Source organism: Seriola lalandi, unplaced genomic scaffold, assembly GCF_002814215.2.
Source record: "Seriola lalandi dorsalis isolate HSWRI2012SDOR001 ecotype SW California unplaced genomic scaffold, Sedor1 jcf7180002054482, whole genome shotgun sequence".
Classification (NCBI taxonomy): domain Eukaryota; kingdom Metazoa; phylum Chordata; class Actinopteri; order Carangiformes; family Carangidae; genus Seriola; species Seriola lalandi.
In genome coordinates, this window is record NW_019525035.1 from 525096 (window position 1) to 538728 (window position 13633).

Genomic DNA, 13633 nt, shown 5'->3' on the forward strand with positions numbered 1-13633 from the left:
AAACCTTGCAGGATTTGGTTTCTCTGAGTGTTTTTACCTGAAATCTGCTATATTTTTATTGGATCAGTCAGAAAACAGTCAGCCAATCAGAAGAGAGGCTCAGAGCCTCCTCTCTTCTGATTGGCTCACCGACCTGTTGTTACTAGAGCTGCGGAGAGAAGCCTGAGAGAGGAGATGTAAAACTACACTGAGATGGTTTTTGGTTTTACAACCACAAATTTGACAGGGTCTATTGTTAGCTGGTTCTAACTCAAGAGCCATAGAGAACGTTGTACAACTGTTTCCATGTGCTCACTTTAAAATGTAAAATCAGTGGAATACCCCTTTAAAGCGGTTCAGTGTTTTGGATACTGCATCAGACACTTTATTATATAGTGAGAGGTCTGCTGTCTGAATATTATGCATGACTGACTCTGAGGGAGATTGTCTAGTAGCATGTCTGGCTTCCTGTCAAGATAAATATAAGAAGGAGACAGCAGACCAAATGTTGAACCTGAAGGAACAATGAAGAGATTTAGACATGGGACAATGGGGATGGAATGGGACAGCACAGCAGATCAGAGGCTTGTGAGCAGGGGGAGCAGTGTCAGAGCGGGACAAACAAACTTGGTCAACCTTGTGGGACTGTCAGCATCCCGGGCCTGTGCAGTGTCTGTGGAGGAAACAAAGACTTCCTCATTATTTTCTGTGTGTTTCCATGATTTATGCAACAGCCAGAGCCAGAGGCATTTTGTTTTAAGGTTGTCCGTACGTCCGTCTCATTCTCGTGGACGCCATATCTCAGTAACGCCTTGACGGAACTTCTTCAAATTTGGCACAATTAAAAACAATCACTTGGACTCGAGAACAGCCTGATTGGAATTTGGTGGTCAAAGGTCAAGGTCACAGCGACCTCACAAAACACGATTTTTTTTTTTTTTTTTGTACTTTATTTTTATGGAAGGAACATAGACAACATCCAGAGAGACATAGAGCAAACAGTCGGTCACCTATACATTCATTCAGACGTGATACTGGTGGAGTTACAAATACAATGATGGCTCAATGAGCACCTCTTTTGGACATGTACACAATCCATTTTTCCCAATAGTGCAATTATTTATCAGTCTGTTGATTTAACGAAAAGGTCATCCTTTCCATATTTTGGATATTGGTCACAATATTGATCCAGTCTGACTCTGCCGGAGGTGTGGTCTGTAACCAGTTTCGAGTTACGGTTTTCTTACTAGCTGCTAATAATATTTTTAAAAGATATTGGTCTGGCCCCAACATATGGGGTAAAATATTACCCAGGTAGATTGTAGAAAAAGATGTTAATTTCATCACCAAAAATGTTTTGTACTACTTGTGTAATCTTTTGCCATTATGGCTGAATAGCTGGGCAGCTCCAGAATATATGAAAATGGTCCGCTAGCTGTTCACCACAGTTCCTCCAACACAGTCCCCTGGCCGTCTCCCCTGTCTGCACACATTTTAACTTAGGGGTTATGAAATATCTGACCAGATTCGGCCAGCAGAAATCTCTCCAGAGACCTGAACTAGTGGAGGTTGACTGCACAGAGTATATATTTAACCACTCTTCTTCTGTGATGACAGTTCGAGATTCTTTCCCCCATTTTAATCTAACCTTATCTGTTGAGTGTTTCTTATTAGATTGAATACGGGAGTACAGTTTTGAAACAAGTTTCCTATTGTCCTTTTTTTTGGACATGTCAACAAATATGTCGATTAAGTTGGTCTCACTTTCCTCTAGTGGTTTTATCTGATCGTTATAATAAGACCTGGTTTGAAGATACCTAAAGAAATCTATTTTTTCTAGCCCATATGTATCCGAAGTTTTCTGAAAACTATCAAATTCACCCTTGGATGTAATTGAGCAGTAAGAAGTAATTCCCCTTCTATACCAATGTTTAAACCTCCCGTCAATCCTTGCAGGCTTGAAGTCAGGGTCAAAGGTAACCCATCTCAGTAACTTAGACTGTCTTTCAAGTGATGGTGACCTACATTCCTTAACCTCCTAAGACCCGAGCTCTGTTCTTTGCTATATAGGTTGATTGGGACCTGAGAAAAATGATGTCCACATATGAGGACATTAGTTTTAAATTGTAGTATAATATGGCAGTAGTGGCAGTATAATATCCTCATATGTGGTCACCAGGCCCTTGTTGAGAAAAAGTTAGTATTGTGGTCTAGAGAACCCAAAATGTGAGGGCCACATATGTGGACGCCAGGTCCTAGGAGGTTAAACCAAATACGGAGGCAGACTTTAGACCATTGGTTCAGGCCACTAGAATGCTGCTCATACAGTGTTTTACTACCCAGTATAGATTGTAACGGTATGTCTAATTGTGAAGTTTCCAAATCCTTCCATTTTGCTGTATAATTTGGGTTGCAGCAGCATGTCAGTGGTTTTAATTGCGCTGCCTTATAATAGTCTGCCAGGCATGGTAGTGATCTGCCCCCTTTCTCTTTAGCCAGTTGCAGTGTTTTGAATTGGATCCTTGGCCTTCTACCTGCCCATATGAATCTTGAGATCCACTTATCCCATTCGTGAAATTGCATTTGTGTGATCATTACTGGCAGGGATTGAAAGAGATATGAGTCGGGGAAGTAGGTTCATATGTATTGTTTCTATCCTATTATGCATGTCTAAGGGCAGTTGAGACCATCTGTCGATATCTGACTTGATGTTTTTACTTACGGGACCAAAATTGCTTTCGTATATTTTGGATAGATCTTTAGGTATTCGAAATCCCCAAATATTTAATCTCCTTTGAGTTCCATTTAAAATCAAATCTATTCAGCATGTCCAGCATCCAGAACGTCATCCGCGTATAGACAAATCTTTTGCTCCAAGCCTCTGACCATTATTCCTTTTATTACCGGGTCATCCCTGATTGACTGTGCTAAGGGTTCGATAAATAGGGAGAAAAGAGCCGGGCTGAGAGGACAACCTTGAAGGCAGCCTCGCTCCAGCTCAATAGGCTGTGAGTGATTTTTATCATGGCATTTGGGGAAAAATATAGGGTTTTAAAACATCTAATAGAGTCGTCTGTAAATCCAAATCTTTTCAGCGTCAAATATAGGTACTCCCAGCGGACCGAATCAAACGCCTTTTTGGCATCTAGACTGAGTACTACAGCTTGTTTTTCCCTTTAGTCACATGTTCAAGTATATGCAGCACCCGTCTAATATTGTCTTGCGTCTGTCTCTCGCACACAAAGCCTGTTTGATCTGGGTCCACTAGTTCTGGTATAATATGGTCTAATCTTTTAGACAGTATTGACGCATACAACTTGTAATCAATATTCAATACTTAAATTGGTCTATATGCACTACACTCTTTTTTATCCTTACCCTCCTTATGAATAACTGAAATGATTGCTTCACTCCATGTTCTTGGTGGTTCAGCTTCTTTAAGTGTGTGGTTAAAGCAATCCAAAAGTATCGGTACTATTTGTTCTTTAAAGGTCTTGTACCATTCGGCCGGAAAGCCGTCTGTTCCCGGTGCTTTGTTTGCCTTCAACTTAGAGATTGCCTTTTCTATTTCTTCCTTTGTGATATCTGCCATTAGGGCTTTATTCTGTTCTTCACCTATGGAGGATAAATCTAGTGATTCCAGAAATGTATTTATTTCCTGAGGGCTGGTTGTATTTGGTTCCCTGTATAGTTCTCTGTAATAATTTTCAAAAATGTGTTGTATGTCCTCTCACTTGTGGCATGTTTTTTTAGTTCTAGGGTCTCTAATTTCAAATATGGCGCTCTCTGCCTGTTGCTTCCTTAGCCTCCATGACAGGAGTTTTAAGGCCCTAGGGCTCCTTAACAAACTTTGCTTTTTTCTCTAATTCCTCTTCATAGAGTTAATTTAATTCCTTTTTGATGGTATTAATTTTATTTAGGGTGTGGGGATCTTTCCCTTTACATGTTCACTCTCTAACACTTTAAGTTTTTCTTGTAGATCAGACAGCAAAACACGATTTTTGCTTGTGAACGCAATATCTCCAGAACTCCTCAAGGGAGTCCCTTCAGAATTTGCACATATGTCCTCTTGGACTCAAAGACATACTGATTAGACTTGGTGGTCAAAGGTCAAAAGTCAAGGTCAGGGTAACCTCAGAAAATACTTTTTAGCTATTACTCAGGACTTCACACAGCAACTATAACAAATCTTCACATGAATGGTTCATATGTTCTCTGACTCTGGATAAACAGGGATGTAACCTGAAACTAGTCTGAGTGGCGGAGGGATACGACCACGAGGAGGTGATTCTTGTCTTTTTTTAAAATGTGTGACTGTGTATTTGCTGCAGGGCAAAGGCGAGTTTTCTGCAGAGGTTTGAGAGGAGCGCCCCACGTCCACTGGCATCCAGCAGTGCCACACACACGTCATCCAGGGTGAGCAAGCAACCACAGAATTTGTGTGTGTGTGTGTGTGTGTGTGTGTGTGTGTGTGTGTGTGTGTGTGTGTGTGTGTGCGCATGTTTTGTTTGTACACACCGCACTCTGTGCATCAGCGTGTGCATGTCGACGCAGCATGTATGCACACATATGGTCCCGGGGTTCGGCCTTGAAGTCTCATGTCTGTGGCTGTGGGGTCGGAGACTGAAGCTCTGTGGTAATTCACACCGATGGATCCGTCGTTCTGAGCTGTTTTCTGAGTAAATACTCTCGGGTGCGGAGTTTTCATCATGCAGGGCAGCAGGGTATTAAGCAGTATCCCCGCTTGGCCGGGTGGGGTGAGGAGCCCGATCCCCCTGCAATTATCTCCTGGTCAGAGCCGGGGCACACAGCAGTACAGCAAGCTCACAGCTGAGCAAAAGGAAGTGTAAATACACAGAGGAATAGGCCACTGCTTTTTTCCTCCCTCCGTCTTGCCTCTTAAATGTTGTCGGTCTGCTCCTTTCACTCTCCTTTGTTTTCTCTGCTTCCTTTTCTCTTTTTCTCAGCCTCTCTTCCTCTCTATCTGTTTGCCTTTCCTGGGAGGGATTGAGTGGAAGGCTAGCAGAGTTCAAGGGACTTCCCAGAGTTCACACTGAGACACAACATGACGATTGCGAGGAGAGAACAGAGTGGAATAACCTGTCTTAGTAAAAGTACCTGGAGGAAACCCAAGCTCCTCATCGACCAGTCGCATGCCTTTTGTCAGTCAAAGGGGGGCAACCACTTGTTCTTATTGTGAATAACTTTCCCTCTTAATCACCTATCTGTTTTTGGGTAATTGCTGCCATTAATCTTGAAATCAAAACGCCTTAAATGTGAAGAGATCACAGCTATTCTTAGCGCAGAAAACATGCATTTATTGGAGAGTGATGACAGCTTCTGTCGGAAAGTCAGACACAGTGCTAACGGCGTCTGCGCTCCTCCACCCACCCTGTCAGTGATGTTACACCAGAGGAGGAGAGAGCGAGCAGGAAACAGCCCGAGGACACGCTGTATCCCTCGCTGCACTCTGCATGTGGTGACTGACGGCACTGTTTAAACTGCACACACAGCTCCCTCGGTGGACACAGGAAATGTTATCTTTCGGGGCTTTTCTCATTGTCCTGCATTTCTTTTCTCTCTCTCTCTTTTTCTCACATAGACCTGATGCAAATCTCTCACCAGGCAAGACGGTGGTGGAGAGAGAGAGAGAGAGAAGAGAGACCTAGGGTCAAACTGTGGTGTAGGAAGAAAGAGAAAGCAGTGAGTTACAGTAATAAAGAAGTCTCTGTTTTATGGTGGGACACACACAGTGAGACACAGACAGGCTGAGTGGATGATAGAGTTCACATGATGACACCAGGGTCACAGCCGGCAACAAAGACTCACCTCTTCCTGCTTTCCCGCCTTCTCATATCACTCGCCTCATCTCATCACCTCCTGTCTCCTCTTGTTTTGTCTTCTCCTCTCCTCTCGTGTCTTTTCCTTGCCTCTCCTACATTCTTTCCCTCACCTCTCCCTTCCTCTCCTCTCCTTTCCTTTTTCTTTCCTTTCTTTTCATTCTCTTTCCTGTCCTGGCTAGTTTCATCTGGCCTCATTTATTTCCTTTCCTTGTTTCCTTTCCTTTCATCTCATCACCTCTCCTGTCTTTTCCTCTCCTTGTCTCCTCTCCTCTCCTCCTCTCCTCTCCTCCTCTCCCAGGCTGCAGCTCTCTCAGATAGACGTCACAGATTAGGAGATAAAAGCTTGTGGCTGCGAAGCAGCAAAAGTCGGACTTCTTGATGTGGTTCTGACCGGGACCCTGGGATCTGTTGTTCTTTCAGCAATGGCTCCATAAGACAGATTGATCTCTCCTTCATATCCTCTATTTGTGGGCGTGTGTGTGTGGTGTGTTTACATGTGTGATGTGTGTGCGAGTGGGAGATTTTATGCTAAGCTTTGATGGGATCGCAGAGCTCCTTCTCCCTCTTGTGCCATACTAAATAACCCCCTCCCTGACCCATTAGCTCTCCTGGGGCAGGAAAACAGACGGAGGATGGAGGGAAATGGAGGTGTACGCGGGTTTGTTTTTTCTAAAAAAAAAGGAGAAAAAGGGTTATTTTCATTGAGTGATATTTGAGTTTTCTCAGCTACAGACTCATCGACAACATTGTACAGGTCTCATAAAGCTGTTTTACAAAACTAAAATCAAAACTAATATACAGGAAGTCTCACTAATTACAGAGAACAAAAAATAAACTCATTGACCTTCTACATCCTGTTTCCTTCCGTTACTCATCTCTCTGTTTTCATGTTTTGAATATTTTTCAGCTGCTGGTATTGCTGCTATTTTGTTCACACCTTTAAATTCCTGAAGCATATTCTGTTTGTCATGCTCTGTTGATACTTATTGAATATATTTGTTTTTAATGTCTATAACTATTTTCTGTTGCAATGTTTTCATTTCTTCACTTAGATCATTACAGACTGATCGTGGAGTTTTACATAAACAAACTTAACAAGAGTTATCTATACTTTCAGCTTTACTCATTGAAACCCATTGTGTGTTTCCTGAGAAACACTTGAATGCATTTCCTTCCCCATAAAATACCTGCATTGTGTCATAAGAACTGGCTCACACTCTTCTTCTTCTTTCCTGCCTCTGTCGGCTCATTGCTGCATTTTTTGGTCCATCACCACCACCTGTGGATCAGTGGAATAACATGAAACCATTAACAGGAATGTAGATGGCGTCACCTGCGTGCATGTGTGTATGCAACCTTGTGTGCGTGCATGACACAAACGAAATGCAAATGACTCATTGAGAGATTATTTGATCGTGCCAACAGAGGCCAAAAACTCTACAGGTTACCTTTAAGGCTAGAAGCAGAAATATACAGGAGGCAGTTAAACGTGAGGAGAAAGATAAAAGAGAGAGAGCAGCACCTGCATTCACACTCATTACCGCCTACTAACACTGAGTGTACAACCATGCTAGCAGCTCCAATGTCAACATGCTGATATGCTCACAATGGCAATGCTAGCATGCTTATGTTTAGCCGGTGCGATGTTCACCATCTTAGTTTAGCGATTTAGCAATGCTAACATTTGATAATTAGCACTAACCAAAGTACAGCCGAGGCTGATGGGAAGGTATTTTGCAGGTATTTGGTCATAAACCAAATCACTGGACAAGTTAAAAGTTGGATCTGATGATGCTGCTTCATGAGTTATTACAGTTCATCTCGAGCGGATCATGAATGCCTGACAGCCGTGGAGCATGGCTATCAACACCAAGCTGTTGAACTGCGTTTAATGTTACTGTCCGTCAGCCTCAAATATCCTGTTAAGGTCTAAGGTACTTGCATATGACATAATATCCAAGTGCTTAACAAAGACTTATGTTCATAAAAATATGCAATGCAATACGTGAGTAAAATAGTAATTAGATATTTAATAAATGCCTAAAACAATTAGTCTGTGTCACTGTCAAACCCGTGAAATATGCATCAACATCACATGCAAACAAGACTCTATGTATAACCTACACCTTCCATGTAAAACTATAGCTCTAATAGCTTCTTTATCAGGAGCACAGTGGGTCAGGTATGTATTTACTATAGCCCCTGATAATAACCTTTACAGGTAATACTGATAAGATACTATTTTAGCTTTCTCGGTTCCCAAGGGCAAATTACAATGTGAGCTATCTTTTCCTTTGTACTTGTGTGGTTTGATTAATCTCTTGTTTTTGTCAGACTGAGGCTGTGGAGATTAAACAGGAGAAAAGTGAGAGAGAAGTTCAGCTGGATCACAGGAGGTATGAACATTTATATAGCTTTTTTTTTCTCTTTCATTTAACAATGTAATGAGGTTTTGTCTCCAATTTTTGCAACGTAAAAGCACAGTTGTATAAAAACGTCGGTTACATCAGTGCATAAATGACACTGAGACTCAAGCTAAATAGAAGCTACACAAGTTAAATTGTTCTCAATAACATTAATAGTTTGTTTTGTTCGTCCTTTAGGAATAAAACCAGAATAGCTGGGCAGGAGAACGTTACGTTGCTGTGAGCAGTTCACTGACCTCACTATATTTTGGTCAAACACGTCCTGGAGCCTGCCAGCATGCTCAGTTATAAAGCACGACATTAGCTGGTTTTATGTGAACCATTTTTTGGATTCATTATATTTTGACAGGGTGAACTCAGTCTTCCTGGACAAACTCGAGGCTCGGGGCGGAGGGAGCGAGACAGAGACCAAGCGGGAAAGAGGCGTTCAGGAGGCAGAGCGTCCCTGTTTGGCCTCTGAACATTTAAGACACCAGCCGTCCACCACAACGGGACAAGTCCCCCTCGCTCACCTGAAACCTGATCCAGAGCAGAGCTGCCCCGGCTGGACACAGGAAGCTGGTGAGCTGTTTCTCACGCCTTTTTTTAGTATGGCTCAACGCTGGTTAACCGAACCTAAATCAGACCTGTGACAAGACTTGCCCACCTCATCCTTTCTCAGAGGACTGTGATTGTCTGTTTAGTCTGAGTTAAATCAAATCAAAGGCTTTACATGCTTCAAAAATGTAGGGAGGAAGTTATGTGTGGTACGTAGTGATACTGTAGCTGCTGGCTTTTAAATCCTGCTGATACTTGTAGTTTGTGGGAAACGTGTGTGTGTGTGTGTGTGTGTGTGTGTGTGTGTGTGTGTAAGAAAGTATTTTCCCTTCTTTCTGGGCACAAACCTTTACCTGGCATGAACTGAGCAATGTGTCAAACAGTGTGTGAGTTTTCAGTGCATAAGCCTCACACTTACACCCCCCCCCACACACACACACACACACACATACATACACACAGACACTAACAGTGTGTGTTGTTAGGCTTCTGTCAGTCAGGGAGGAAAATTCTCCGGGAGCGTTGAACCCAGGCTAGACTGACAGACTCTCGGCGTGCAGCCAAACACACACGCCAAGAGGAACAGTCACACCCGTTTATAATTGGCCTGCATCGACACCGTGAGTTTGATACCTGACTAGCTGCCACACACACACGAATACCTGCCACTCACAATACACAAAGAAAACAGAAACAGAGAACGTCATGTTCATTACCTAAGCTTAAGCATTTCCTGCTCCTTGCGTGTGTGCACGCCACATGGGATGAAACTCACTGTTTCTTTGTCATTGCTCACTTTCTTTATGTTTAACTGCTGTGTGTTCAAGCTGTTTAGATAATGAAACTTGATGGGATTTATTTCCACAATGGTAAAGACCTTTAGGGCCGCAATGTACAATTATTTTCATCATCAAATTATCCGTCCTTTATTTTCTCATTTGATCAATTAATTGTTTGATAAGAAAATCGTAAAAAAGGTCTATTAAGATTTATCACAGCCCCAGGTGACATATTCTGATGCCTTTTCCTATCTGTCCAAACACAGTCAGTCAGTTCGCACTGATATAAAACTCCCTACAATCCTTCCAGGAAGAAAAGAGCACTGGTGCTGGATCCATACTGACAGACAATAGCTGAGGTATCTGAAGTGAAAGCAGGGGAGAAAAAGTCACATTCCACTTCTTTTTTAATTCCCAGCCTAAAGCTCAGTTTATGAGCCATCCTCTGTCTCTCCACAGCCTTTCATTCTTGACTAACTGCCCATCTGAACGCCAGCCACGGCAGGGCTATTTCACCAGTCCGAGGTTAAAGCTAAAATACCCGAGAACATTTCAAACCTTCGGTCCTGGCACTGACGTTGTGGGCACAGTCCTGCTTGTCGGAATCCCACAACATCCTCAATCCATGTCAGGCTGCAGCCGTCGGGCCCCAGTCTGTGTTTTACCAGCCTCCTGGTCACGTTTCTGCGTTCTGTCATTACCTGCCCGAGCCGATCTCCTCTCTGGTCTGGGTGATGGCCTCTTTTCTTTCGTCGCTCACCGATTCCCAGGCCTGTATTCTGGCCCCAGAAATGGCCCCGCTTGTGTGGGTAGATGTAGGGACGAGGTGCCAGCATGGTCAGACGGCTTGCCTGAAAGAAATGAATGCAGACTTAAGAATTCCTTTTTTCTTTTGGTGCATTTTTAGTCAAACAGCTGAGCGAAGAGCATTTTGGGGTCATGGCCTCGCAGCGTTTGGTGATGTTTTGGCGTGTGCGCAAACAAAACAAATTGTACCAGCTCAAAGAAAATAAGAAAATATATGACGGCAAGACTTCCAGCTGTCGTGCATGACAATCGACGAACTCTGCCAACAGGGGCCCTGTGGGAACAATAATGAATAATTGGGAACTGTGAGGATTGTGTGTTTACTGTGTGTTTTTCAGACCCGGAGCCTGACTACAACTGGTCCTTGATGAAACTGATGAACAGCTTTCCAGACTACAACAAAGCCTTCCTGGAGGACATCCTCGACCAGTGCAACAGCGACTACGAGCAGGCGTACACTCTACTCATCTGCATACTCAACTGAAGTTTACCTTTCTTTCACTCAATAAAAAGCATAACCAGTGTTGAGGTGGTAAAGAATAGCTGGAAATCAGGTACATACCTTGGTGGTGGATGAAAGCAACTGCATTAAATATATACCCACTGAGCAGTATGCACTTCCTATAATGTGTTTTTGATTATGCTATTAATCATTGAGTGTTTGGTGTCTTGTATCTGTCTGCGTGCACCAGTGAGTCATGTTGGGGTTTTGCCCTGACGTGGAGTTGAATCGATTTTAGTTTTCACCAGTTTAGTTGAAGGTCATCGCCGTGACTCATAATCTTCAGATCATATTTGGGGCTTTTAATTGAATCAATGTGTGCAGAGGGAGGACGGCTCTACCCAAATACATGATGCTTTTTGTTTGTTTTAAAAAATCAAAGTCACATGTGATGCATCTATAGCAGGGTTCTCACATCACATCAAAAGATGCAAATCCAAATAGGATTTTCTACTGACAGGGATTTTATGATTGTTTTCAGTTTAACTTCACAGCAGCTTTAGAGGATTTAAATAAAACACCTTTCTGTTAGCGCCAACTGTTTTAAGTTTGGGTGTTGTCGCTATAGAAAGTGGGTGAGGTTTCCAGGTGGGCAGAGGGCACAGAGCTGCTGGAAATGGCAGCTTCATAACGACACTGAGCTGGACGGTGGAGATGGTTATCACCCGACCGCGGCAACAAAGAACAAAGGGTGGTGCTCTCAACATGGGGGGACTTAAAAAAAAAAAGAAAATCCCCTTCTTCTATTTTGGCATGAAGCAAAGCAAAGAGCATTTTACTGCTGATGTCATCCAGTAAATGTCTTCACCCTGGAGATCAACAAGAAACTCAGTGTCACCCCTGGCAGCTCTGCGCTCATCAAGACCGTATCATGTAACTGACAAAAGGTAGAAAAGATCTCGGTAATTTCCTGAAAAGAACCGAGTCGTATGACTACAAGGAGAATATTCATTTCTGTAAATAAACTTCTCAATTTAAACCAACTGGAAACTTTACTCTTCATATTAAATTGTGTGTTTTTCTATAAACGAATGTCCCATTATTTCATGTTTAGCTGGCCTGCTGTGCTCTGACCAAAAGCCTCTCCTCTCTTCCACTTGTAAATAATATGAATTAAATACTTGTGTGGTGCACCACTGTCTCTGTTTTCCCTATAATTAGCACTACATTTCAGAGTTCTTTCTATGAAACTCCACAGGACGTTACCAGGAAAATTATTAGAAAATCATGGACCTGTACAACAAAGAATTACCAACATCTTTTTTTCATCATGGGCCTATAGAAAAATAAATTATAATCCAGCATTTGTGGGTTAAAGGAATGATGCAGATAAGAAGATTGATACTGCGTGTGAAGCATGGAGCTGGAGGACAAAGTCTGGAAACAAAAGGGAAAACCGCTCCATGATTTGTTGTTCTTGTAACGTGTTAATTAGTGAGTGTTAGAGGTGCTGGAAGACACACAGCTGAACTTTGGACAGAGCCAGGCTAGCCGTTTCCTCCTGCTCCCAGTGTTTATGCTAAGCTAATTGCCTCCTGGCTCTGGCTCCAGACATAGATATGGGAGAGAAAACCTTTTTTAATTTATAAGCATATCCCAAAATGTTAAACTATGCCTTCAACTGCAATAACATGTCTTTATAAAGGATTTAATCCCACATAACATCAAATTATTACATTATACACTGCTAGTGTAACATGGTAAAAGTCACATTCATTTGTAAAACCTCAAAGAGCTCTGACTAATAAGATAATGTGATATTATCATATTACACAGTAGTTTGTGTTATGACATTTTCATAACAGATTTATTTGCGGTGCTGAAGTTAAAATTAAAATTGGGATTAAATTAGAGTTGAGGCTGTGTGGGGAATAATGAGGTTAGGTCATTACAGGCAGCGTACTGTATGTGTAAGTGTGTGTGTTCTGCAGAATGTGTGTGTCACCAGTGAAGAGGAAAAACCTCGAAATGAACTGGCTGTGTTTTCGTGTGTGTGGATAGAGTGAGCATCCTGAGAGGTGGGGATCCACCGCTGCTCCACCGCCTAATAATCAATACAGTTCAGAGCGCGTCTGCGAGCCGATGAGACACTGGCGTGGTAAGGTATCATGTGACGTCTCCTCGGGCTGCGAAGCTCTCTTACGGGGGAGTTCAATCAGCTCAAATGGAAACAGCTCTGGGACCCGGTGCAGCCGATCTGTGGCCTGTTCCAAGAAGCAGGTTTATCTGGATGAAAACATGAAATCCCCTTAAATTTCTTATAAAGATTGATGTCGATAGACTTCATAGTGTAACTCGGTCAAACTGCCTCTTGGAAAAGCCCCCAGACTTGTCTGAGTTGCAGGGTTATGTAGGTTTGATACTGTAGATAGTCTGTAGTTACTTGCACTCTTCTCTGTGCTGCTTCAATGAATTAATGTGTGTTTAATGTCGTCCTCTTCACAAAAACAACAGTATTACTCATTTGCTCAGACAGCTGAAAACAACTATGTCGACATTCACTCCCAAAGCGTGACTTTTATCTGAGGGAGGGGACTAGGAAGGATGAATGGTCAACATCGTGCGTGACTTCACATCCAAAGACATGTCTGGTTGGTTCGCACGTTTGACAAACATCACGAGAAGCACCGCGCCACACCAGAAGTTAATTAGGGAGAAAATTTCACTCAGCTGTTCTGAAAACCAGCTAATATCCAGCAAATGCTTCTTACATCTCCTTGCAACAGAGAGCCAAAGTCATGACGCCACGTTCGGGCCAGC

At 42.7% G+C, this 13633-nt stretch overlaps 1 protein-coding gene across 1 annotated transcript in view; it reads left to right on the top strand.

Moving 5' to 3' along the window:
- The window catches only part of epsti1 (epithelial stromal interaction 1), a 19135-nt gene extending 7129 nt beyond the window's left edge, over window positions 1–12006 (top strand). Inside the window, exons 7-10 of the mRNA XM_023412506.2 lie at window positions 4311–4395; window positions 8157–8218; window positions 8598–8809; window positions 10710–12006. Of these exons, the coding sequence (XP_023268274.1) occupies window positions 4311–4395; window positions 8157–8218; window positions 8598–8809; window positions 10710–10855 (505 nt within the window). The 3' untranslated portion in view covers window positions 10856–12006. The remainder of the gene's footprint in view (window positions 1–4310; window positions 4396–8156; window positions 8219–8597; window positions 8810–10709) is intronic.
- Window positions 12007–13633: the final 1627 nt, after the last annotated feature.